Below are 26,725 nucleotides of genomic sequence, written 5' to 3' on the forward strand. Positions count from 1 at the left end.
TCATCTGCCCATTGCGGTTGCTTCATCATTCTTTTTGTTATATTTGTCAAGGTACATTGCATGAGATTCGATTGTTATTATTAATATTTGTCACATTTTCTTTTTTGGCTTCATTTTTCTTCTCGTCGAGTATTTTGTCGATACTCTGAATTGTAAAATTTGGAAAATTTTGCTTCAATCGATGTATAGTTTGCTTTTTTGATTCGTTACTGCCCAAACAGTAAAGTATTTTGCAATGTTTACATATGACTTTTGACAAGTCAGCAATGCGTTTGTGCTTTTGTCGTAGAAATTCCAACTCGTTCACGCACGGTAACTGCACGTACACAAACAACTTGTTTCATCTTGCATCAAACAAGATGAAATCTCCGTACATAGAAGCCAAAGCAGATACGAGAATACAAACTGACAAACTGACAAACGCCAGTCGAGGCTCGACGGACGAAGTTTCGGTTCTTGCAGAAGGTTTGGTCGATTTTTGGCCAAAACAGAAACATTTACCGAAACTTGTATTTTGGCCAAAGTTCGAGTACGCGGTCTTAGTGGATGATATACGACTGATTACGGTAGTATTCAGTCTAACAAGAAGTGACCAATATAATAATGCAACGTAATAACCATATTAGTGTGGTCCATCAGCTGAAACGTGTCTAGTAGATAACTACTTCATACGTTACATCTAGGACATTTATAAGTCACACTGCAACAACAGCCAACACATTTCTAAGCAGTATTAAACAATACATGCAACATTTTATGTAAATTTTAAGTTCTTCACAAAAAATTTTATGGAGATATTTGTACTAATCAACACATTATTAAGATTTTACTCAACACTTATTTATTGACTGAATAAATGAGTAAATATGTGCATCTCTTGAGTGGTCTTCTCGAGGTTGAACATGCTCACGTTGGCCACCGACATGTCAGTACTTGCAGTGCTTAATAAATGCTTAGTGCTACTGCTAAGGCAGCATATGCTACATTTGTTATGTGCTATGCTGAAGACAAAAATCGATGTAGATAGCCCAGCAGAAGGACAACGGCAATGGGTTTATTCACAGTGCGAACTTGACGGTAAGAATCAAATCTCTTTCGAATGTGGTGGTTATAATCTATAAGAATTTATTTTTAGATGGTACTATGCACAGAGTGAACATTTGAGAATAGGTAGGTACAGCCTTCTGATTAGTCATTTTCGCAAACCACTTACAATTAGTACTGTGTAATAGACTTATGTATTTATGTGTTATGCGATGTAAGGTATGAGACCCTTTTCGGACGCCACCAATCAACTTGACGAATATGAAAAGATGTACCCTGCTACTGGTACAATAGAGAGGAGTTCAGAACATTTCAGCAGCTGCAACTGCGGAGAGTATCTTAAGATGGAGTAAGTGTTGTAGTAGCATGTGGATAACCATAAACTTTCTTACAAGTATATAAAGAGAAAGTAATCGTGTAAAAAGACCACCTCGTGATTTTGATACATCTATGTGTATATGTATTCATGTGTATGCATAGTCAAGTTCTTATTTAATAAGAATCTGTTGCTATAAAAGCCACAAATTGAAACGACAACCAACGTATATTTACGACACACGATCAAGGTATCTTTATTCTTTTTCCAATGCTGTAAAAATATATTTATATGAATTAGTGTAATATTCTATTAGATTTAAATATTTTCGTGGTGCACAAGGATACTTTTATTAATAATTAGTGATATTTCCACGAGGATTTTTCAAGAAATTAATTTTATAGCGAATTTTGAAAGTTATCGATGAAAATTGCAACCTCGAAAATTTTATCAAAATTTCAAATATTGTTTTCTCAAAAACTAAACGTTATTTTTCAAAACGGGTTGGTTCATTGGGAAGAGCACACAATTATTAACATTTTGGAAGATTTTCATACTCATATTCCAAGAAATGGATTTTATACGAATTTTTAAAACTTAATCGGCGAAAATAGCAAAATTCGAAAAAATTGTCGAAGCCGGATATTTGGTAACTATCCAGTACCCGGCCGGATTTTAAAATATGGCCTTATAGGCTGGATACCGGATGGTTGCCGGATATCCGTTCTACCACTACTATAGAGTATACGTTGTGTATCTTACACTTTGCAACTGGTCATTAATGATGCCTTATTCAGAGAAGAAGGCATAGAAATAGCAATAAAACGATCCAGAAATTTTGGAACTGAGACAAAAGCAGAATTTCGATTTCGGTTTTGGCGGGTACCTGGTGTTGCTGTATATAATCACCACAAATGACAGTATGTCTATGAGTGGGGCTTATAACCCCACTCATAGACATACTGTCATTTGTGCAGAGATGTTCTTGCTGCAGTCAGGAGGTTATGACTGCACGACAAATTTAATACACCAACCTCAGAGACATTTTTCACAATCCCCCTTGCTCTACCTACACTTGTGAAAATTTGTTAGCAATAGATTATCAGCAATAAGAAATAATTGATTTATAAAATATATACATTCCTGTAGCTAAGTTAAACTTCAAGAATTTATTTAGCAGTTGCAAATCAAATTTGTTGAATATCAAATGGATGTTAAAACCGCATTTTGCTACAGAACATAAAGCTGACATAAAGGGTTGTAACAAAAATCTAATAAGGTTAATATGTGTTTTAAAATGGAATATAGAAGTATATGAAGAGGTTGTAATAACCTTGCAATTTAGTCATTGACATCCACTGAAGACAATTCACCATGAATCACCATGATTATCCTTATGAGCTGCCCGAAAATAGCAGAAAAAATTTTATTTTTTAATATATTACACATAAATTTTGAATTATAATTAATGCAATTCGATGTTGCTTCTTCCTAAAAAGATTTTTTATGTTTGATTCATTTGTATTCCCAAATGAAATCAGAATTCTTAAAGCCCTACTACCTAAAATAAAATATTCGCTCTGCATTTTTGTCCAAAACGTATCTAGGTCACAATTTAGGAATTCCTCCTTCGAGGTACTGTCTTCGCATAGTTCGAGAAACTGAACGTTAGCTGAAACATCTTCATCTTCAACGAATTTATCAAAGAAGGTGCTGAACTATGGAATTAGTGAGTTTTTTCGTTGTAAGTGTCACCAATTTGAACTCTAGGTAAGTTCTAGTTTTTGCAAAAAATCAGCAATCTTATTTTGCGCTATGAGAATATTGCTCATATTTCTTTGTATGAAAGACTGTAATAAAGTGTCATTTATAATAAAGTGTCAGTTTCACTGAAAAAGTATATCTCTATGTCTGTCTCTGCTATATCTTTTATTTTTGTATAAAAGTTCTTCTCCTTTTCTGATTCACGATTTTCAAAAAACAAAGCTATTTTTCTCACATCTCAAATACTCTGTTTTAAACATTTCCCCCTTGACAGTGAACGTACTTCTGGCAGAACACTACTTAGTGCATCAAATTTCACACGCAACTTATTGCTCGCCCATAACAAACTTTATGACTCCTCTCCTATTGTGTGCAGGTTAAGAATCACTGGCTTAAAAGATTTATGAAATGAGATGAGAGTAAATATCGTACAACAATACAATAACATCTGATATGATAATAACATAAAAAAAGGAGAAATATAATGCGTCTTCACCATCGTATAACGCATAAAATTATATTAACAATGTTATCTTTTTCAAATAAAACAATTTAATTAACTGGACATTGAACCTTCAAAATTTTCCAAATGAAAAATATCTCAGTAAACATTTCAAATTATCACAAAAAGTAAAAAATTTATATTTTCTAAATTGTAACTACAATTTAGTTGTTTATAATTCCACTCAGTTTTTTCTCGTATGAATAATGTATCGACCTTGACTTTAGTTCCCAATCTCATCAACATTATTTTTTTGTATGCACAACGATTCTACATTGTGTTCGTGATCATGACGACAACGAAACAAGTTATAAGTGACAAACATAACGCTTCCTCCTACATTTCTTCCGTACTGAAAACAACAACTTGATCATTACGATCCAATCGTAAATGATCGTTTTGAATTCTGCGTGGGTATTTTTTTAAACGTGATTAGTTTAGCAAGAAAGTCAAAATACAAATTTATTGTTTCAAATAAACATAACTAGTGAGGTTATTTATTATTATAAAGAATAATAATCAAATTGAATAAATACATTATTCGATAATTAATAATGCGAGCTTATACGATGGTCACATCTGCACATGAGCGGAAAGTTTCTTGGAGGCCACATCCCATCGCTGATGTACCATCATCACAAACACCCCAAGAATTTGCTAATAAAAAAGATGAAATTAAAGATATGAACGAGTTATTATAGGATGTAGAAATACTCACCAACTGTATAACTCCATCTTAAAGTACATCTAGCACATCTCACCCCAGCTGGTAATCTAACACGTGAGACAACGTTAAATTGAGAACTGGTGATGTAGTGCTTATCGGATCCATTCTCCAATTTTAATGGAATAAAACAGCTTTCTCCCGGTTCGTAAGATGATGGATTAGAAAGCGGGCATAAACTGAAAAATTATATTTTTTGAAAAAATGTTTTTGTTTAACGCCTTTAATTTACCTGTAGGAGAAATAACCCAAATGATTAGCGGTCAATGTTATACTGACATCAATGACTTGTCCAGACTTGTAAGTACCAGTTACTTTACCTTTACCATATGTGCCGGTGTTCTCATTCGGTTGAGGATGTGCAGCTGTATAAGGATCTCCGCAAACTCCACACTGACCTCCAGAAGATACAAACGTCTAAAAAAACATGTACAAGATTGTTGTAGATTACATCTGTTTTGGATGTAGTAAATATAGTTCATTGTAAGCAGGTGGAAATCTTATAATTATGAATTCTTACCCATCTTCCTCCACAATAATTGGCATTATCGTTATAATTGGCTGGATATCCAGAGTAGAACCTCCACACAGAACTTCTCCCAGCAGGATTGACCATCATACCATGACCGGAAACGTATTCGAAAATATTCGCAACGACTAATAACGTTAGAAATTTCAACATTTCGATTTTTTTAATTTCTTTCTCTATGTTAAATTTTTATTTAAATTGTTTATAATAGAACGTGATGATATGCAATTAATAAAATGTAACAATTCTACTTCCCCAATTTATACCGACAACAAAGTTATCAAAATCCCTGATAAGAGATGGTCCAGGAAGGGAAGGAGAAAAAAGGGTAAACAAGTTTGGCGAATTGTAAGGTACGAATTTTTATTGCATCATGTAGAAAAGAAAGTGACGCTTTAATTCTTATTGTTCATGTTATCTTTAAAATGTTAAAAAACAACCTTATTATTTTGTTTAAGTGGAAGTAATTTATTGTATGAGTTCGTACTCTCTATAACAAAAATTAGGATGTGTACCATGTTATCTATGTATGAGTACTATTTACAAAATATTTATCGAATCTAGATATATTTTTTAGATTTAGAAATAAGTCATGTTAACTAGAATTTAAGTTTATGAATTTATTTGATGACGAATTGGAAATATTTGTGTTTGTTAACTCATAAGTGGTTTTCAAATCTGGTATGAAATCAAATTCGAAGTCCAGTTTGCCTTACATAGTATTTTCCACGCTTCTATCATAGTCTATAGACTCCTGATCCATTCAACGAAGGAAATTTGTTTCTGCCATAGGCAATGAGTTCCATAGTTTGATAATGTCTCACCACGATGAAGTCATTTTTAAATTATTTGGCTATCCTTTCCAATACCTGAAACTTATATCTGAAACAAAATGGTTGACTATTACTGTATTTGTGGCTTTTTCTCCGTCTTGACCCTTTGGACATCCTTCGTCATATAACCATTCTTTTGAAGTACGTCATTTCGAAGTCGTTCTTCATTCTTCAAATTTTCTCTGTCGCATAATCTCCTAGCCCTTTAAAAACGAATGCAAATTATGGACTTATTCTGTTGTGGGTGGTGGTATGATAAAGCTTATAAGTACCTATTCGTCTGTGTTTTCTTCTGATGCACTCCATGTTTGAGTTGGTGATTGTTGGTCTTGATTACTGCTGCCTCGAGGAATGATAGCTGGTAGTCATTGTCTTCTTCAGCTGCAGCCACATCGAGTTAGCTGCATCGTGTAAAATCATGAACAGGACAAAACAAGCCCTACTACGGGAAAGAATTCATAAGAACTTTAAGACCCTATAACTAAAAGTAAAGACAATGTAAAGACTAGGACAATGTGGATAAGATAACTATGGAGAAGGCGAAACGAGAGTTTTAATAGATCCCAAGATACAAATCAAGAAATTTAGATTATTAAAACGCCAAGTACAGAAGAAGAAGTAAGAAGCACTCCATTGATGAATGAACTACCGACGATACTAGGACTAAGGAAGGATTAAATATCGTGGAGTACCACAAGAATAAATTATGTATTCAGTAGAGTGTTGAAGAAAAAGCAGAAGTGTTGAAACTATCCCTGAGATGCTTGCAACTTTTAACCCCTTAACTATATAGATTAACATTTTCAGCAGAACCAGTAAATGCAGATTTATGAAAGGGAATAGTTTTGTGGGGATTTAACGATTGACTTCCAGAACAGTTATTAGTTTTGGTACAACTACATTCAGAGTTGTATTTTTTGACATTTCCAGCTTCTTTCTGCATTTCGGTCCCCTTTTCAGACCTTGTTTTTTGTACTGGTAAAGGGACAGTTTTTCTTTTTCAGTAGTAATGCTATTTCTAAAGAAGTATTTCTAGGGGAGAGGCGGCTAAAACGGTCTGTAAAAAGTCTGTAATAGAATACACGTGCAAGGAGCGAGGTTGCACTGTTTTATGTGGTGATCGTTTCATACCAAATATTTTAGTTCTGACTGGAGAGTGGTAATGATGAGCTCATAGTTCTGGTGTTACTTCTCCTTTTATTTCTTGATCCTTCCAACAAAATCCATCAGTGTATGAACCGAGGTTTCATTTATTTTGAAAGGCACCGTTGTGTAAAACTCGTCTAAAACATTATTTTATCCTGTATTTCCAACTCCTTTTATATTGATAAAACTCCAAATATGTACCAAGCTGTGGAGAAAGTATTAGGGGGTAAAATGGGTAAAGGCTTCCAAACGATTTGAAGTTCTTCATACTGCTCTTGAAGCGAGAGTTAAAAAAGTAAGAAAAGGAGAATTTAACTGCAAGGAGTTAACGAAGAAAAAATTAGGTAAGCGCTAGTGCAATATTTTTTTTTTGTGGAAGCACGATTATCTTTCATATTAAATGACTTCAGAACATCAGCGTTTGAATTAGGGGAGCAAAATCATATGGGCCATCGATTAACAAGAAAAAAGAAGGTATATCTTTTTTATACAGTTTTTTAAGTAGACATCCAAACATCAAGTTGCGCACCCCTGTGACATCATTGCTTGCAAGAGCATGGGTTTTAAAAGAACTGCTGTTCAGAAATATTTTATGTTCGGAAGGAGAAGAGAGCAGTGATGTGTCCTGCATATATTGTACGGAACTTTACTCAAACTCCAAATCAGATGACTAATCAGATGAGTAAAATGTCAAAATTGCCATAAAGCCCATAAAGTTATTTACCTACATGATCCTTATTACATTAACAACCGGGCAGATCCTGCTCAATTTCCATATCTTTAGAAATTCAGAGTTTTTGATTATTAGGTTGAAAATATGTAAGAACGGATGTAATTGTGCAGAGGCACAGTCTTGAACTAAAAATGCAAGAATCTCATCTGGGCAACACAAAAATCATGAGAAGCAAAATAACTAAATATATTTTATTGACAGACGAACAACAAGGAGGACACAAAATGGAAGATATGGTCAAAATCCTATGTATACGATGTAGTGTTGGTGGTGAAAAACGAGGATGATCTCTATAGGTTACTGTACCAGTTTAATAAAATGGCGAAAAACTCTAGGATATCGATTAGATGCAAACTTATGGTGATAAAACCATATACCTGACAACGAAATTTAAATAGCTGGCCATCGAAATATCTGAATACGGAGATAATGTGACTTAAATGACTTAATGAAATAAGATATAAAATCATCAATGTATACAATATGGCGCAATACACATATTTGAACTGAAGCCAAAGCGCGGATCTACATGTTTGCAATTAGACCTATACTATCTTATGCAGCAGAAACTCAAGACATACAAACAAGAAGAATACTACAGTCAATAAATGAATATTATAGTGCGTAGAATAGCTGGTAAAACTCTGATAAATAGAGAAAGAAGTCAGAACGTACAAGACAGATAACATAACTGCTTAGATATTAAAAAGAAAGAAAGAATGGAATGAGCACATCGATAGCATGACAGAGGATCGAATTGTGAAGACATATAGCAACAAAGATATGAAAAAACAAAGACGCAATTATGCTTAAATACAGATATCTACAATATAAGGTTAACACAACAGTCCGAATTGCTCTTGAATTGACCTAACCTTCTGGTCAGGACAGGATTAGGAGTGTTTAGTGAAAAAATTCAATGTAATGATTGAGGCAGGCAGAGAAGTATTGAGTAAGGTACATTGAAACGAAATTATTACAAAAGAATTCGCGCCTCTCCTTTAAAAATAATATTTTCCGGAATTGTGTGAAAGAAGCATTTCAAAAATCTTCAAAAACTTTAAACTTCATCGGATAATCTTTGGTCTAATGTTAGGACGGTTTGCTTCTCTAAAAAGACTGTGTTCAGATGGCTATAATGTTAAGGTTATACAAAGAGTGGTACAAATCCTTAAACCTATTACACTCATGATGTTGCACTCATATTTACACAGCTAATTCCAAACTTTAGAAGAACCTTGCAATCTGATTTAAGAAGTAAATAAATATTAAAAGAATAATTCAAGCGCATGTAAGAATTTTTGGGTCAAAATGTAGGAAGCCAATTTTGATGCCTATATTCAGAGATGAGATAAAACATTGTGTAACATTTCAGATGCCATGTTGCAATCTTCTTCAAAAGCAAGTGATAAAATCGGTGGAAAATTTTGGAGTAAAGCCAACCTGTTAGATGTCCTTTAGACGGACAGAGGAAAGTGGGAATCGGTTTAGTACTTTAAAGTTGAACTGTATTTTCCGAATTAGTTCTAAACATCTCTCCAGATTTGAGCAAAATTAAGCAACACAGTTTAAAAATTATTCTTACGTTGCAAAGAATTATACATTTTTCTGCTGCATCAATTCTTGTTTGGTCAAACTTAGGCGGTGTTGTGGAAACCTCATCAGTACTGATACTGATGGAAACCTCAGAATAGATATAGTAAGGTATATCTCTTTACTAGTAATGTATTCTATCTTTCATGCAAAGCCCTAAACTTTTGGCCATTCTGAGGTTTCCATCACTATCAATACTGATGATCTTACTGATATAGTAAGATATATCTCTTTACTAGTAATGCATTCTATCTTTCATGCAAAGCTCTAAACTTTTGGTCATTCTGAGGTTTCCATCACTATCAATACTGATGAGGTTTCCACAATACCACCTAAGTTTGACCAAACAAGAATTGATGCAGCAGAAAAATTTATAATTCTTTGCAACGTAAGAATAATTTTTAAACTGTATTGCTTAATTTTGCTCAAATCTGGATATGCTTAGGAATCATTAGAATTGTATAATATATAAATATGTAATAATTATTACATCAAGCAAAAAATTTTGTTTTCATTTCAAGCAAAATTGTTTATTTAAACAAATATATTTAAATATTGTACAGAATTAAATATTTATATGATAGAAATATCAGCACATGCGCGGAAGGTTTCTTGTAGTCCACATCCCAATCTCCCTGTACCATCTTCACAATAACCCCAAGAATTAGCTTAAGACAAAAACGAAAGTTATTAATAAATAGGTTGCGGCAATTAATAACCCTAAAAAACTTACCAACTTTATAATTCCACCTTAACGTGCATCTAGAGCACCTTAACCCAGCTGGTAATCTAACACGTGAGACAATATTAAATTGAGAACTGGTGATGTAGTGCTTATCAGTGCCATCCTCTAATTTTAATGGGATAAAACAATTTTCTCCCGATTCATAAGTTGAAGGATTAGAAAGTGGGCATAAACTGAAAAAGTTTTTTTATTATACGTAATATTGACCTATATTCGAGTGCATTTAAGTACCTATAAGTGAAATGACCCATATGATTAGCGGTTAATGTTATGCTGACATCAATGACTTGACCTGATCTATAAGTACCTGTGATTTTACCATTTCCAAACTTGCCAGTATTCTCGTTCGCTTGGGGATGTGCGTCTGTGTAAGGATCTCCGCAAACACCACATTGACCTCCAGAAGATACGAACAACTAACAGAATTAATTAAAATTAATTGAAATTAATAAATTTATAGTAACTTACTCCTCTTCCTCCACAATAATTTGCATTATCATTGTAATTAGCTGGGTAACCGCTATAGAATCTCCATACAGAACTTCTCCCAGCAGGATTAACCATCATTCCATGTCCGGAAACGTATTCGAAAATAATCGCTACAATTAATATAGTTAAATATTTAAGCATTTTGAGTATCAAATTTTTTTTTAATTTAGATTGTTACAATTATTATTCATGAAAATTGTGTAAGTAATAAGATTTAACATATCCTCAATTTATATACCTACTGACCAAAAATCCCTGATAAGAAAACCCAAAAAAAGAAAGCGGGGAAAGCAAATAATATATGCGAGTTGATTTAGATTTTTATTACATCAAATAAAAAAAATACCACGATTTTTGGCGAAATGTTATTAACACCAAGTTATTGCTAAAAATAATAATAAAATCGCACAATTCTCCAAACTTTATTAATCACGATATAGATAAATTTGTAATAATAATTGAAAATACTACAAAGTATTTGTTCAATTACGAAATCAATATCTCAATGTGAGTTTTTGTCGCAATTAATACAATTAATTTCCACTTTAATAATATTTACACAAAGATTTATTCAACTTTGTATTTATGCAATGTTATATTTTATTATTCATTTTGAAATAATTCACAAAACAATACAGATTTTATGCTATTCATTGTGTGTTTAACGACTATTATTAATATTATAATACAATTTTAAGGTAATATAGCAATATCAGCACACGACCTAAACGTTTCTTGATATCCACAACCTTGACCGTAAGATCCATCGTCGCATTGTCCCCAGTTATTTCCAGATTTATAATGCCATCTTAAAACGCATCTTTCACACGTGACATCACTCGGTAATTGAACTCGGTTAACAAATTTCCATTGATTACTAGGAACTGGGAATTTATCAGAACCATCTTCAAGTTTTAACTTTTTAAAACATTTTTCTCCGGATTCATAACTTGTTGGATCTTCTAATTTACACAAACTAAAAATTGATTTAATTTTTTTTATTAAATTAATAAGAAATTAATAAAGATTAAATTAATAAAGAAATCCAATGGGAAAAGATGATGCTGATGTGTGTTCCAGTCTGCACGTCACGCCTTTATTTATTTATGTAGGTAAAATGAAGGCGCGACGTCCTGTCTGGAATACACACCAGCCGGATTGAACAGAAGAGAGAGGAGGGTCTCCGCACGAGTTATTTCTGTTTCACTTTAATTTATAATTTGATTAACTCACTCTAAAAACATTGGAAAGACATAACTTTGAAAAACTGATAACAGAATTCGCCAAACGCAATTATTTCATATATTTTGGTTAAAACCACATTGAAATCTAACCAGCCATAATATCGATAAAATATTCCCCTCATTAAGAAAACATCAGGCTACCACCTGTTCAAAGTTGAAATTTTTTCGTCATACAGATAGTTTTAAAAAAATCGCAAAATCGTTGAAGGGTTAAGACAGGAGTGTAAGTTTAACCTTTATGAAGATGCTGCAATAAACAAGTGGGAGAGATCCTGCCAAGATACGAGCGTTCCAATTAATAACACATTTGTCCACATTTAATTTCGCTGACGACCAATCAATTATAGCACAGAACGCATATGATGGAGTTTATGTTGAAAAAGCTGCACACAGTTCACAAAATGATTGGGATAGCAATTGTATATACCAATGAATACGGATGCCCAATTCGAAATTTTCATAGTAAACACAAATAAAATTTGTCTTGTAAAAGAACTTCAATATTTGGGCACCATTGCCAACAAGAATGGTATTGACCTAGCGGAAATCAAAAACAGGATAGATAAAGCTAATAAAGTGGTGGGAACACTTAATTCTATCTGGTGAGATAGACACCTAAATCGAAATAATAAGAAACTTGATGGAAAGAGTATGGCCGAGATATAGGTATTGATATATTGCCGATAAATGGTAAGGTTTGGATGATGAAGGAGAGTTGGCGCAATACAAATGAATTATTTACGTAGAAGTATACGGGAACTGTCACACACAGGGTTGAAAAGAGAAGTTTGAGATGATTTGAGACGCATCAACGAAAAAAGATGGGCCAAACAAATATACCAATGAACACCACATGAAAGGAAAAAAAGGGAGCGCTCTCCAAGATCATGGTATGAAAGCATAGGAAATTGAATGAGCATGGCAGTGGAGGGAAGAGTATGGCGATTGGGGCTGTAACACCGGATTGTCTTATTGATGTACACTGTACAGAATGTTTATAGTTTCTTGATTTTATTTTCAAGGGCTGGTTAAACATCTTAAAAGAAGGTCATTAACATAAAAATGTCTTAACAAAACTGCATGACAAGAGAGATATTACTGTTACAATTTTTTTGTAGCTTTTACTTTTTTATGGCAATTTCATGAATTGGTAAAATTTACTTAAGGTTAAGGTCTGGTTTACCAAGGAGGCTTATATTAACTTTACCGTCATCATGCTCCATGCAATCATGCTGACTGATTTACCTTTCGGCATGCGTATTTTTTCTGCAGCGCTGAAATTAGCTCCAACCCAATCCAACCCAACCTAAGACTACTAGACCTTAGACTAAATCAATACCAGAAAATAAAAATAAGCTAAGAAAATCATAATGGAAAGAATAAAATAAAATGGATGGAACGGATAGTGATTTTGCGAAAAACCGGATACCAGATATTCGGCATCCCCTTCGACCGGATATCCGGCATGTCTATCCGGTCATTATGGCTATAATTTCTGATAAGATATGTCAACTTACTTGGATCTAAGATACAAAATGATCTTTTTTGATGCTGATTTAACTAACGAAACATACGTGGATTTTATACGAACTTTTAAAACTTAATCGGAGAAAATTGCAAAATTCGAAAAAATTGTCGATTATTTCAAAAATTTATTTCTCAAGAACTAAAAGTGATTTTTCAAAACGGCTTTTTGCATTAAAAAGAGGATACTTTAATTAATAATTGATGATATTTCCACAAGGATCCGTCAAGAAATTAATTTCATAGCGAATTTTGAAAATTATCGATGAAAATTGCAACATCGAAAATTTTATCAAAACTTCCAATATTGTTTTCTCAAAAACTAAAAGTTATTTTTCAAAACGGGTTGGTTCATTGGAAAGAGGACACTTTTATTAACACTTTGGAAAACTTTCATACTCATATTCCAAGAACTGGATTTTATACGAATTTTTAAAACTAAATCGGCGAAAATTGAAAAATTCGAAAAAATTGTCGATCGTTTCAAAAATTTATTTCTCAAGAACTAAAAGCGATTTTTCAAAACCGCTTTTTAAATTAAAAAGAGGATACTTTAATTAATAATTGGTGATATTTCCACAAGGATCCCTCATGAAATTAATTTTATAGCGAATTTTGAAAGTTATCGATGAAAATTGCAACATCGAAAATTTTATTAAAACTTCAAATTATGTTTTCTCAAAAACTAAAAGTTATTTTTCAAAACGTGTTGGTTCATTGGAAAGAGGACACTCTTATTAACACTTTGGTAAATTTTCATACTTATATTCCCAGAAGTGGATTTTATATGAATTTTTAAAACTTAATCGGAGAAAATTGCAAAATTTGAAAAAATCGATAATTTCAAAAATTTATTTCTCAAGAACTAAAGGTGATTTTTCAAAACGGCTTTTTGCATTAAAAAGAGGATACTTTAATTAATACTTGGTGATATTTCCACATGGATCGTTCAAGAAATTAAATTTATAGCGAATTTTGAAAATTATCGATGAAAATTGCAACATCAAACATTTTATCAAAACTTCAAATATTGTTTTCTCAAAAACTAGAAGTTATTTTTCAAAACGGGTTGGTTCATTGGAAAGAGGACACTCTTATTAACACTTTGGGGAATTTTCATACTCATATTCCAAGAAGTGGATTTTATACGAATTTTTAAAACTTAATCGGAGAAAATTGCAAAATTGGAAATAATCGATAATTTCAAAAGTTTACTTCTCAAGAACTAAAAGTGATTTTTCAAAACAGCTTTTTGCATTAAAAAGAGGATACTTTAATTAATTATCGAAAGTGATAACAGCGACAGTTCTGTTAGTAATGAATGTGATGAATTACAAGAGAAGAGAAGGAAACTACCTACTCTTCGCGTTCAACAACATGGTGATAACTTTGAACAACTAGTGCAAAAACTACAAAAACATTTTTTAACAGTAATATCTGTCTTACTATCCAACTTTTGTAAAGTCATTTTTACGTCCCAAGATAAATAAGATCAAATAAATAATAATTAAGTTTACCTATATTCGAAATTTCCTATATGATTTGCGTTTAAACTAATTGTAACATCGATAAATTGGCCCACTTTATATTCAGCCACAACTTTTCCATTTCCATAGGTTCCGGTGTTCTCGTTTGGTTGCGGATGAGGATCGGAATAACGATCCCCGCAAATTCCACATCTTCCATCTTGGGTAATCATATACTAAATAATTTCGTTAATTTAATTTTTTGTTATAAAGTAATGTCAATACTTACGTTTAAACCTCCACAAAATAATTCGTTATCGTTAACATTCATTGGAAATCCATCGTAAAACCTCCAAACAGAACTCCTTCCAGGGGGATCCAACATCATCCCGTGACCATAAACATTTTCGATTGCAATATTTATAAGAAGGAGCGTGAATACTTTGGGAAACATTTTGTATATTCTTTGGGAATCAAGATAAATTGTTAATTAAAAAAAATCGAGGTAACTTATATATATGTAAACGGAACGAAAACAAATTGATTGATAAGATTTTAGTTATCTTTATGAAAGAAAATTAATTTTCTAATAAGTACAAGGATCTCGCATTGACAACAAGGATAAACAATTAAGAAGAAATATGTTCTACACGTTTATTTGATTAAAAATCGCTCAAATATTTGCGTTTAAAAAATATATTTTATTTTATATTTTTTTTAATAAAGGATGTAGGCGGAAATGTATATGAATACAATGCGGAACGATTATCATCATTTATGATAAAAACCTAGTTAGTATATCTTAAAAATACCCTATCAATTTAATTCAACTCTTATCTTTATTGTAACTCTAAATTCATTGTAAATTATAATAGTACAATATTTTTGTTTAATTTTTAATGGAGATATCAGCGCAAGAACGGAAAGTTTCTTGAATCCCACATCCGGTAGCCCAAGTTCCATCAGGACATTGCCCCCAACTATTTCCGGTTCTATAATGCCACCTAAGTACACATCTATCACATGTAGCATCATCCGGAAGTTGAACGCGATTCTCAAATTTAGATATTGTCGATTGAACAACAAATTTGCTTGACCCATCTTCGAAAGTTAACGGTTGGAAGCATTCGTCACCTGATTCCATTTGATCCGCATCTTCCAAAACGCATAAGCTGTATTCAAAAGTTCCTTTATGGTTACTGGTTAACGTAACGGAAACGTCGATTACTTGTCCCATTGTGTATTCGGCGACGATTTTTCCTTGACCGTAAGTTCCGGTGTTTTCATTCGGACGTGGTCTGGGTAATTCGAGTGAATCGCCACAAATTCCACAGTTTGAAACGGTTTCGGTTGACTAGGAATAAAAAAGATTTTAAATTCTGAGGGTTAAATTTCTTTTTAATACTCACTGTGAGTCCTCCTCCGCAGAAAAGTTCATTATCGTTATAATTAGTAGGATATCCATCATAAAATCGCCAAACAGAGCTTCTACCAGGTGGATTTAGCATCATCCCATGACCGTTTACGTTTTTCAGGAACAATACTAAAAGGGAGATTGGAATAATTTTAATAAACATGTTAACGAGGTGAACTCAGACAACTTATGTTTTACTGCAGCTAATTGCAGTTTATATAGTGTGATCATATTGATAAATCATTTTTGCTATTTCTTATCGTTATTAGTTTAATGACTATTTTGAAAAATAAAGTTCACAGAAAACAGAAAAAACACTCAATAAATAAAGTCGTATCAATTGATGATTAATCCGACTTGCGATATTCTTAATTTATTGTAATCTTTATTAGATATTATAAATATGATTATATTGTACATTCAAAAGTCGGGGTTGAGTAAATTTAAAAAAAGGGTTGTTTACTCTGTTATATAGATTATCGCATCATAATCAGATTATGATCATCCAAAAAAAATTATTAACTTTGTACCTAAGGAGTTTTTAAAAACGATAGTTCCGTTATAAACTTTGACAGATTTTCGTAAAAATATTAAACGGTGATAAAGTTTTTAAATTTATTGTTATCAATAAGACAATCTTTTGTTTGGTTTGCTATCACTCCTAATATTGCGTTGCTGTCAGTTACATTGTAATGCAAGATGATAAGAGCCCAGCGATAATTTTAAAACGAAAAGTACTGCCAAGCTATATAAAGTTAGATTATTTAGTTTTAGAAAAAACGTTCAAAAAATATGCCTAAATTTACTATAATGCTTGCCAGGATTGAGTTCAAAATCAACATAACCAAAACAAAAATGCATTTCTTAGTGAAATCTTGGCAGTGATACCTTGGGCATGAAACAAAAATTTTGAGAGGTAACCAAACATGTCAAAATGAAGAGAAGAGTAAATCCGAAGTTGCCTAGGGAACCCAGACGCACCTTTCGCAACTGTAACTAAATAATTGAGAAGGATAAAACTTGATCTTCAGTTACTGAAGTGATTACCCGAATAGCAGAACTCAAATGGAATTGGGCGGGCAGGACACGTGGTCCTTTCGAATCATGGAAGATGGACAAAAAACTGCTTGAGTGAAGACCGAGAATGGCAAGAGAAGTAAAGAAACACCTCCCACACGCTGGATAAATAAGACACAGAGCGCAAAATGTAGATAGAACTGGTCAAAAATGGGGGAGGCCTGTATTCAACAATACACGTTAAGGACTAGAGGATAATGATGATGATATGGCTCTGTGCTTATAATGAAGCTGTGGAACGGCGCTGCCATTGCCGTCATCATCCAAAGAAGTACAAAGAAGTCACTGCTTAGTTGTTATCATCGTAGACAGAGTTAGCCATTTTCATCTAATTGCGTCAACAATCACCGTGCTAATAGAACTGTGTCCGGCGAGATGCTAGATACTATACTACTATAGATGACTGAACTGAGCAAACAAAGTCAAAACTGAAAAAAGAAGGCAACATAGAAACTGCCTCTGACAAACATAGCAAGACAAATGGTATCAAAAGTAAATGGGAACATGGATAGAAACAATAATAATAATACTTTATTGAGCTTCTCAATTACAGTAATAAAGTAACAGTATCCTTTACATTAAATGTGCTCAATATGAGTTAGTTCGGTTTTCACCGTTCTTCCACCAACCCATCACAACGAAAAGAAAAACAAAAAGAAAAGCAAAACAATAGTTTCAATTACATAACCGTAATCGCACTGCAACATACATACATTATAACCTAATAAATCTAATCAAAATTCATGCCACAAAAGACCGATGCAAACAAAAGAAAAATATGAAATATGTCGCTCCCTCCCACTTCTACAGATTCCCGTGTCCCTGTATTAACACTGTCCTTAATCGCCTCTTAAACTGCCACTCAGACGAGCACATTCCAACATTCATAATAATATTAAATATTTTACTAATTTGATAGGTAAAACTGTTTTTAAAGAATTCAGTTCTGTGTATGGGCGGCGTTATCGTACCTTTAAATCTTATATTAAGATTGTGCACGTCCGAGCGGAAGGTAATTTTATCATACAAATATGCAGGTTTCTCCTTGGTGACCACATTGCGAAACAACAATGCCGAGTGCGCCAAACGTCGCGACTGCATGTCCATCCAGCCGATTTCCGACAGTTTACTACTTACATGGTCCCTTCGCCTCAACCCAAACAATAGTCTTATACAGGAGTTTTGAACTTTTTGAATTTTAGACTTAAGTACACAAGACAAAAACGGATAATACAAGCAATCCGCAAAATTAAAGTGCGATAACACTATGCTGTGACATAGTAATCGTTTAGTTGTTCTATTGATGTACTCTCGGTTGCAATAAATCAATTTCAATGACGCATATGCTTTTTGTACACACTTATTAACATGAGAATCAAACTTTAAATTTTCGTCAAGAATTACTCCTAAGTCTTTTGCTGATTTACTAATTATCAATTGCTTATTGTTGATTTCAATTTTGATTTTATTTTGTAATTTAATTTTAAGTTTTTTGGGGCCAAACACCATTAATTCTGTTTTTGCGGGTTGATGCAAAGGCCATGCCCCTCGGAAACCCGTACCAACCTTTGCAAGTCTTCATTAATTTTTGCGCACGCCACATCCACCTCCGATTCAGTGAATGAATGGTATATTTGTGTGTCGTCAGCATACCAATGGGCACTGCAATACCGAATTCTGTTTTTGAATTGGCTTGTGTATATACTATACAACAAGGGAGATATCATTGATCCCTGAGGACATCCGACCATAACAAATGACGGCTTAGAGAAGCGACCATTTATTACGACTTGCTGTTCCCTATCAGACAAGTAACTCATCAAAAGACCTACTGCTGGTTGACTCACCCCAATATGATACAAAATTGAGGACAACATTTTATGATTCATCCTGTCAAATGCCTTCGAATAATCAAGCAAACACAGTACCGTTACTTTACCGCTATCGGACGCCCTCAGTACATCATCCACTATGTTAAGCAAAGCCGCAGCCATAACCCGCTCTGAAACCAGATTACGTTTCTGACAACAATTTATGTTTGTAAACAAACGCCTGGAGCTGCTCACACATAATTTTCTCCAGCACCTTAGACAACACTGGTAGAATGCTAATCGGACGTAAATCAGCAAATGAATCTGGCTTTTTTTTCTTTGGTAATGGAACTATTTTCGCCTTTTTCCAAACGTCTGGAAATCGACCGTCCGACAAACAGCAATTAACTTTGTCTTTAATTTGAGGTATTATGTGAGGGCAACAGTAATGAATCATTTTAATATTAAGTCCATCTAATCCTGTGGCGTTGCTTCTTATGCAGTTAATAACTTCCTCTATTTTAGCATCACTGACACATTCAAAATTGAAAATATGTTTTGTGACCACATTATTCATATAAGATTGATATAGATCTCTGTCAATGTCCCCATTCAGAGGAGCTATATTTGTGAAATAGTTGTTAATTTGATCCGAGTCAGCAAGCTGCTCAGAGATACTGTCAGTTGTGCGAGTTAAAATTCTACATTTCCGCAACGCTATCCATGGATTAGTTTCCAATCCCATACAATGACTAACATACGCCTTTCTTTCTCTGTTTATGTCTCCCTTTACATAATTCCTCATATCTTTATAGTATTGCCAAAACTCATTTGTTTTTAATGATCTATATTTCTTATATGCTTTATCTCGAAGCTTTTGCATTCTCCTTATTGTGTCCGTTATCCAAGGTGTCGGGGCAGCACGTTCTTTAAACGTTCGCACTGGAGCGTGAGCATCAAAAAGTGTCAGAATATTTTCCGTCAAAAACCTTACTTTATCATTAACATCAATCATATCAAAACTTAGAAAAAAAGGAATAGCATATAGATCCTGCAAAAACCTTTGATAAACAAAATTAGAAAAGATACGCCTAGTGACAGAAGCAGGCGGCTGCACCACATACTCCGCAAACAATTCGCAACAAACGATTTCATGATCAGACATACCCGCTGAAATCGCAGATTTCGTCGTGCGACATCAACAAAGGTATCGAAACGTCGTTATTGCCCAAGGCAAGGAAAACGACAAGAAATTTGTGATCATACCCGTTGATGAATACTTAAAAAACACAACGACTAGGATTAAAAGGTGGTGCGAATGACCGGAAATCTTCCAGAATTGGCGTAAGTTTTCTCTCTCGCCAGGGATGGTAATAAAAGGAAAAAAAATTAGATTACTCTACCGGGAAAACAATCATATTGATACTTAACACGTTAACTACCACGGTATATTTATTTTTCCTAGTACCACTGGCCACACCATAAAATTATAGATTTAGGACAGTAGATAGATAATGCTTTTTATTGTTAACTGATTAGAGCTTACAATATCCTATATATTAATAATAGATAATAAATCGTTTAACTTCCAACATTATCCCCTTTCGGACAGTAAAGTTCTTGTTTTATTTACCTACTTACTAAAAAATTTTTACGAACATGTAATTATTTTGGTGATATGGGTGAATACTAAAAAGAACAAGCAAGACTACAGCGTCTTTTGGATGAACTCTTATCGAACGAAGAGAATAAACCGTTTGTAGGTTGATCTGAAGACGACCAGTATGTGCTGAGTGAGAATAATAGATGATTCCACATAGATGATTCTTCAGACGAAGAAAATGAATTTGAAGCTATAAATGTAGCTCTTCTGCTATGGTCTAACGTGACCGGAAGGTATTTGAAGGAATTACTATATGAGGTTGACAATGCAGTTGTATGTGCCATGAGAGTATTGTTGAATGGATGATTTTATGGAACTCATGATTAATGAAACTAATCGTTATGCTTCACAGAAAATCGCTGAAAATGTCGGTCTTCTGCTAGATTGCAGCTTTGGATGGGTCTGTTTCGTTTGTCTCATATGTCCAGTAATTGGTTAAATAAACAATATATGCAAATAAAGTTAGTAATGTCACGTCACGAAACCGTTTCGAGTTGTTGTTAGCAAACTGGCACTTTTGTAATAATGAAAATGCAGATGTTTCTGATAGACTATAAATTTAGACCAGTTATTGAATGCTTGACAACTAATTACAAACGCTATTGCATTCCTAAAGAACAGATATGCATTGATGAAAGTTTAGTACCCAATACATAAAGAATAAGAGACAAATTTGGAGTCAAACATGTCGAACTGTGCATGGAAGGTGGCACATTTGACTTCTGCATTTACTGTTCGAAAGCTCAAAATTTTCATCTCACTTCTGGATTGCTGTAGAACAACCTACGTTGACAATTATTATACGAGTGTGGATCTGGCGCATAAATTGCTAAATAGAAACACACATCTAGTTGGCATCCTGAGAAAGAATCGGAAAAACAACCCAAAGAAGTCACACAAAAACGTCTAAAAAAGGTAGAAGTGTTTCTATGGAGACCGATACAGGAATTGTAGTTATAACACGATGTTATAACCCTTTCTACAAAGCATGTTGGCCCTATGATTGCAGTCAAGTCTGGACGGTAAAAGCCAAAGCTTTTATTGACTTATCCGATCAAATAAAAGCCTATTCACATGGTTTGGTTGAACTGCTTCTAGGATCAGCTTTTGTAAACGCATTATTACTGTTCAAAGCTGTAACGGCTAAAAATCTATAAACCACTGCCTTTAGAGAGCATGTTGCAGAAGCACTGTTAGATATGTCTAATAAATATCAAGAGAATTAATTTGAAATGATAAAAAAACATTAATTGGGTGATGTGGGTACCAACAGACGAGGATGTAATGTGTGCTGTAGCAAAATAGGAGCAGAAAGTGAAAGAGCTGTCACAGCTAAAAAAGCACCACACTCTAGATTGACATGTAACCGATGCGAAAAACATTATTGCTTAAACACTGATATGCTTTTGTGACAACGTGACTGTGTTCTAAAGCAGTGAATTATTTTTCTTTATGTTGTGGAACTAAAATGAATATTTCAGTTTACTTTTGTACTTTTTTACGTTGCAGAAACGTACCTTCGTATTCTGAAACACAATCACTATTTTTTTTTAGTTGTGTGAAGTATGCGTGCTTCACGTGGAAGTTAACGAGTTAAAAATCGATGACCTAGTAGTTCTTGCACAATTCTTTCTTGGAACTACGTTGAAATGTTATAGATTAGCATCCAAAGAGGACTAAGACAAAGAACGACAAAACGTTAATCGATGAGGAATGATGATCAACGCGAGTCCAATTCGATACACTATCCAGGCAATCCAACTCGAGCATGTGTGAGTTGGATTACCAACTTTCCACGACAGTTTGAATGGTTTCGTATGTTCTGCAATCTGATATTTAGTTGTAAAATGCAATGGGGACGAGAGCATAATTGAGGGAAGTGGATGTTTTTCAACAAGATTTCTCAACTCTAGCAGCCAAGTTCACAATGAGTCGTAGATCTTTGTTATAGTTGCAGATATTTAAAGATAAGAACTCCAAAAAAAACTTGTTTGGTAGGAATTTAAGTTCTACGTGAAACACGTCCAAAGTATTTCAAAAATGTTAATTATGAGACAACGCAAGAACTAAACTTATAGAATTAGTGCAGTTCAGAAAATAGATTAAGATAAGCCAACAAATCTTATCCACGTTTGTGTTGACATTCTTATGACACTCTTATATTTACTTTGCTTACAAGCACTGCATATTGCAACAATAAATCATCCGCGACGGCTTATTTTCCCTGCAAATGGATTTCAAAACACTACTTATTGTTGGTAATACGCTATTTAGGAAAACGTACGGGAACGCGACAGGTGATGATGTAACAAGCAAGAGAATTGGGAAGTATTTAAGAAAGAATTAATTTATTTATATTTTATTATTGAATGGAAATATCAGCACAAGATCTAAATGTTTCTTGAGGTCCACAACCTTGCGCAAAACTTCCATCCTCGCAATGCCCCCAGTTATTGCCAGACACGTAATGCCATCTTAACACGCACCTTTCACAAACGAGACCTTCAGGTAAACGTACGCGATTTTCAAACTGGTTGTATCCTAAAACGACTTCAAAACTAGTCGATCCGTCTTCTAACGTTAATAACTCAAAGCAATCTTCTCTTGATTCGTAAGTTGAAGAATTTAAAAGTTTGCACAAACTATCATCATTAAAAATGTGTTAAGAAAATTAATAATAATTAAGGATCAAAATATAACCTGTATTCGAAAGATCCTTTATGATTTGTGGTTAAAGTAACTGACACGTCTATGGTTTGTCCTGATTTATATTGGGATACGACTTTTCCACGGCCAAATTTTCCCGTGTTTTCGTTATCTTGAGGATGATCGTCTATAATGCGATCTCCACATATTCCGCAACCTCCGTTATTTACCATGAACTAAAAAAACAACCAAATAAAACGAATTTATAATGTACATTAAATAATCTCAAACCGTTAATCCTCCACAATAATTTTGGTTATCATCCCAATTAACCGGAAATCCTTCAAAACACCTCCACACCGAACTCCTTCCTGGTGGATTCAGCATCATTCCGTGTCCCTCAACTTGAAAGATCACACCTAATAAAATCAAACTTAAACTTAAAATTAACATTTTCAATGTTTTACGTTTATTTATTAAAAATAATGAACTGATCATGTTTTTATTTTAACAATGAGTTTTTATATAATTTTAGAAGTGTTTTGTTGTGATAAAATTTGTTAATTTTACATGTAAAAGTCTTTTTAAGTGGTTAATATCTTCAGAACATGATTTTTTTAATAATCTTATCTTAATATATAATAAAAAGGAATGTAAAAGAAGAATGATCTTAATTAGAAGCTTCATTAATACTTGGTAATTTAATAATTGAAAATACTTGTCATGAATACAAAAACAACATGTTAATGAAACATTATCACTTTATAATGAAATTGTTTTTTTTTAATTAATCATTAAAAATTTCAAGAAAAAATTTGAATAAAAAAATAAAGGAAATTCTTTAAAAATCTTTTTTTCTTATTTTTTTTATCTTGTTTGTTAATTTTTGATGTGAATATTACGCAAGAAGAAAAAATCGCAATACATATTCCAAATTCTTTTATATTCATTCATAAAATAAAAAAAGTGTTTAAACAGTGATAATATTTATAACAACAGTCATCATAAAATACGTCAATGCGGAAAAAAATTATTAAAGTGTTTTTTTCTTTAATACTTAAATATCAATTTAAATTGCACAACAAGTTTTAAGTCAATACAAGTTCAGTTTCATTGAACACTTATACAACAATAAACGGCATTGAGTTGTGAAAAGCGATAAAAAAAAAATAATGTAATTAATACTATTTTTTAACATACTTGTTTCATGAAAACCAGATTTATCATATGACTTCTCACCTTAATATCTCGGTATGATTTATATCTTTTTATAATTATTATGTCCAAATCGAAACTATTTTAAAAGACATTTATTATTATTATTATTTTTGCCGGGCTTTAAGCCCTCTAAAGATTTAGGGCAAATCTAGGTCCTTGATGAACCTTAGTGTTGCTCGAAAGTCTTCATCCTTTATGTCAGTAGGTATCAAACGAATCTTTCCGAAACTTTTACGTCTTAGAGCGACCTTAGGTCCCCTTTGTTGAGGAATAAAATCACGTTGGTTTTATTTTGCAACGGACTTATCATACTCTTTGCCTGTCTGTATCCTGTATTTCGAGATGTCCTCTGAGGTTTCCCTGCATCAACTTGAGTGAAGAGTATGTCCTCAGTGATAAGGCACTTAAAGCTGCCTCTTTTTGTATACACTGATGAAGTGGTGTGAGGGCTTCAACAGCAATCGTCGGACAAAACCTGATTGTATCCGTTATATTAAGACATGCTTGTCGATGGATTTGTGTTTTGTGTTTGGTTTTTGGCTACCAAACCAGTGAAGCATAGGCGACCATGGATCTAATTATTGCCACATAGCCCCACTGAGCCATTCGTGGTTTAAGACCCCAGTTCCTTCCATGGAGTCTGCGGCAGATCTGCTTAGCCATAATGACCTTTTTCCTCACCTTGGCTAATGCTGAGCAAATTATTTCTGCACCAGGTGCTAATATGTAGTAAGACTTTCTCCATTAATTGGATTATGATTGTATTATATTTACCTCAGATTGTAATTACCAAGTCACCTATATATCCCTGAATCGTGAATCCATTCTTTGTTAAGGTGTTTAACAAGTCTTCAACTACCAGGCACCATAAGAGAGGCGAAAACAGAGAGCCCCAAGGGGGGGGGGCATCCTCTAAGTACTTTAATAGTCAACGACTCGCCTCCCAAACTAGCTGTAATCTGCCGTCTTTTCAGCATGGCTATACACCAATTGCTCGTCGACGGATATAACATTGTACGTTTCGAGCTTTCTCCATGGATTCATATGAGGTGTTATCAAAAGCACCCTTTATATCCATGAACGCACATAGAGCTATCTTTTTGGTTGCAATTGTCTCCTATAAAATGCTTGTCAAAGTATGGAGGGCAGTCATTGTTGATTTTGCTTTCTGATGAGCATGTTGGCTTGAATGTCTATTTAATATCTTCTTCTTATTCTTAGTTCTTAGTTCTTTGTTGAACCTGTTCAGTTAATCTGATGGTTCTCTACATCTTTTATTACACCTACATGACTCAACAGGACTTAAGCTGTATCAAAAACGACCCAGATTGCTTCTTATTTTTCTTTTTGATTGTGCATATTTTCTCTATTTCTAACTACTTCTAAGGGTAACGCAGTAGCGCTACTAAATCTCGAACGAAAGCCAGACTGGCAACTGGGCAACACATTATAGTCATCAAGATGGCAACGAAGTCATGACTCTCTCACAAATCTTGGATAATAAAGGCAATATGCTAATGGGCCTTTAATGATGCTAAGGTGTTTTAGCCTTAACTCTTTTTAAAATTTTGCTCCTCTTTTTTAGATAAGAATCATTCTTTCGCTCTTTAATGAAAAAGCAATACATACTATAACAAGCATTAATGACAATCAAATTTACTTCATGTAGCACATAAATAGAAAGTATCATTTATCAACATCATTGTTATTGACTGGCTATCAATGTTCATTTCGTTGTGATTTCTTATTATGTACTTTCACAGAATAATTATGCCTTTGCTAAACAGATGAAGCACGGTGATGACCTCGAAAATAAAATGTTTCAATCCAGTGTTCAATTACGCATAAATCCGACTGAGTTTGAGCGATGGCCTGGGTTATGTTGACTTTGAGGTTATCGCTCAATTCGGACTTATTGGCATAGACCTGCAACTTCAGAAAACCCCACAAGAAAAAGTCTAGAAGAATTAATTGCACGATTTTGAATCATGAACCACATGGAAAGTATCCATTTTGGTGTTTGCTGTTTGGCAAGTAGCAACTTTCTGCTGGAAGCACATGTTATCTCGTTCAATTCGGGCCAAAAGAAATTGGTTATCACTGATCTGTAGCGCTCGCCGTTGATTATGATAGCAACACCATTGTCGTTTTCGAAGGTAACTTTTCGAATCAAACAATAACTTTTCGTGTATATGTTACAGTTCAAGCATTCATTCCGTGAATGTACATATTGTCTAATCAATG

At 33.6% G+C, this 26,725-nt stretch overlaps 6 protein-coding genes across 6 annotated transcripts; all 6 read right to left on the reverse strand.

The window, feature by feature from the left end:
* Positions 1 to 4,071: 4,071 nt before the first annotated feature.
* On the reverse strand, positions 4,072 to 5,107 carry LOC111428161 (uncharacterized). Its single transcript, XM_023063616.2, has 4 exons — positions 4,871 to 5,107; positions 4,583 to 4,767; positions 4,345 to 4,529; positions 4,072 to 4,283 (listed from the first exon to the last, which is right to left on the reverse strand). The coding sequence occupies exons 1-4, from the start codon at positions 5,030 to 5,032 to the stop codon at positions 4,189 to 4,191; spliced, it is 627 nt and encodes a 208-aa protein (XP_022919384.1). The 5' UTR covers positions 5,033 to 5,107; the 3' UTR covers positions 4,072 to 4,188.
* Positions 5,108 to 9,697: 4,590 nt separating this feature from the next.
* On the reverse strand, positions 9,698 to 10,598 carry LOC111426475 (uncharacterized). Its single transcript, XM_023061043.2, has 4 exons — positions 10,398 to 10,598; positions 10,161 to 10,345; positions 9,918 to 10,102; positions 9,698 to 9,852 (listed from the first exon to the last, which is right to left on the reverse strand). Exons 1-4 carry the CDS (start codon positions 10,557 to 10,559, stop codon positions 9,758 to 9,760), a joined length of 627 nt encoding a protein of 208 aa, XP_022916811.1. The 5' UTR covers positions 10,560 to 10,598; the 3' UTR covers positions 9,698 to 9,757.
* A 243-nt stretch (positions 10,599 to 10,841) lies between these two features.
* On the reverse strand, positions 10,842 to 15,139 carry LOC111426224 (uncharacterized). Its single transcript, XM_023060694.2, has 3 exons — positions 14,942 to 15,139; positions 14,704 to 14,888; positions 10,842 to 11,394 (listed from the first exon to the last, which is right to left on the reverse strand). The coding sequence occupies exons 1-3, from the start codon at positions 15,104 to 15,106 to the stop codon at positions 11,112 to 11,114; spliced, it is 633 nt and encodes a 210-aa protein (XP_022916462.2). The 5' UTR covers positions 15,107 to 15,139; the 3' UTR covers positions 10,842 to 11,111.
* A 333-nt stretch (positions 15,140 to 15,472) lies between these two features.
* On the reverse strand, positions 15,473 to 16,262 carry LOC111427918 (uncharacterized). Its single transcript, XM_023063319.2, has 2 exons — positions 16,062 to 16,262; positions 15,473 to 16,006 (listed from the first exon to the last, which is right to left on the reverse strand). The coding sequence occupies exons 1-2, from the start codon at positions 16,227 to 16,229 to the stop codon at positions 15,542 to 15,544; spliced, it is 633 nt and encodes a 210-aa protein (XP_022919087.2). The 5' UTR covers positions 16,230 to 16,262; the 3' UTR covers positions 15,473 to 15,541.
* A 2,894-nt stretch (positions 16,263 to 19,156) lies between these two features.
* On the reverse strand, positions 19,157 to 19,969 carry LOC139430347 (uncharacterized). The gene has a single exon (XM_071197187.1). The coding sequence runs from the start codon at positions 19,967 to 19,969 to the stop codon at positions 19,157 to 19,159; it is 813 nt and encodes a 270-aa protein (XP_071053288.1).
* Positions 19,970 to 22,960: 2,991 nt separating this feature from the next.
* LOC139430693 (uncharacterized) lies at positions 22,961 to 23,754 on the reverse strand. Its single transcript, XM_071197912.1, has 3 exons — positions 23,555 to 23,754; positions 23,318 to 23,499; positions 22,961 to 23,259 (listed from the first exon to the last, which is right to left on the reverse strand). The coding sequence occupies exons 1-3, from the start codon at positions 23,714 to 23,716 to the stop codon at positions 22,980 to 22,982; spliced, it is 624 nt and encodes a 207-aa protein (XP_071054013.1). The 5' UTR covers positions 23,717 to 23,754; the 3' UTR covers positions 22,961 to 22,979.
* Positions 23,755 to 26,725: the final 2,971 nt, after the last annotated feature.

The sequence above is a fragment of the Onthophagus taurus genome, chromosome 7 (genome assembly GCF_036711975.1).
Source record: "Onthophagus taurus isolate NC chromosome 7, IU_Otau_3.0, whole genome shotgun sequence".
In the NCBI taxonomy this organism is placed as follows: domain Eukaryota; kingdom Metazoa; phylum Arthropoda; class Insecta; order Coleoptera; family Scarabaeidae; genus Onthophagus; species Onthophagus taurus.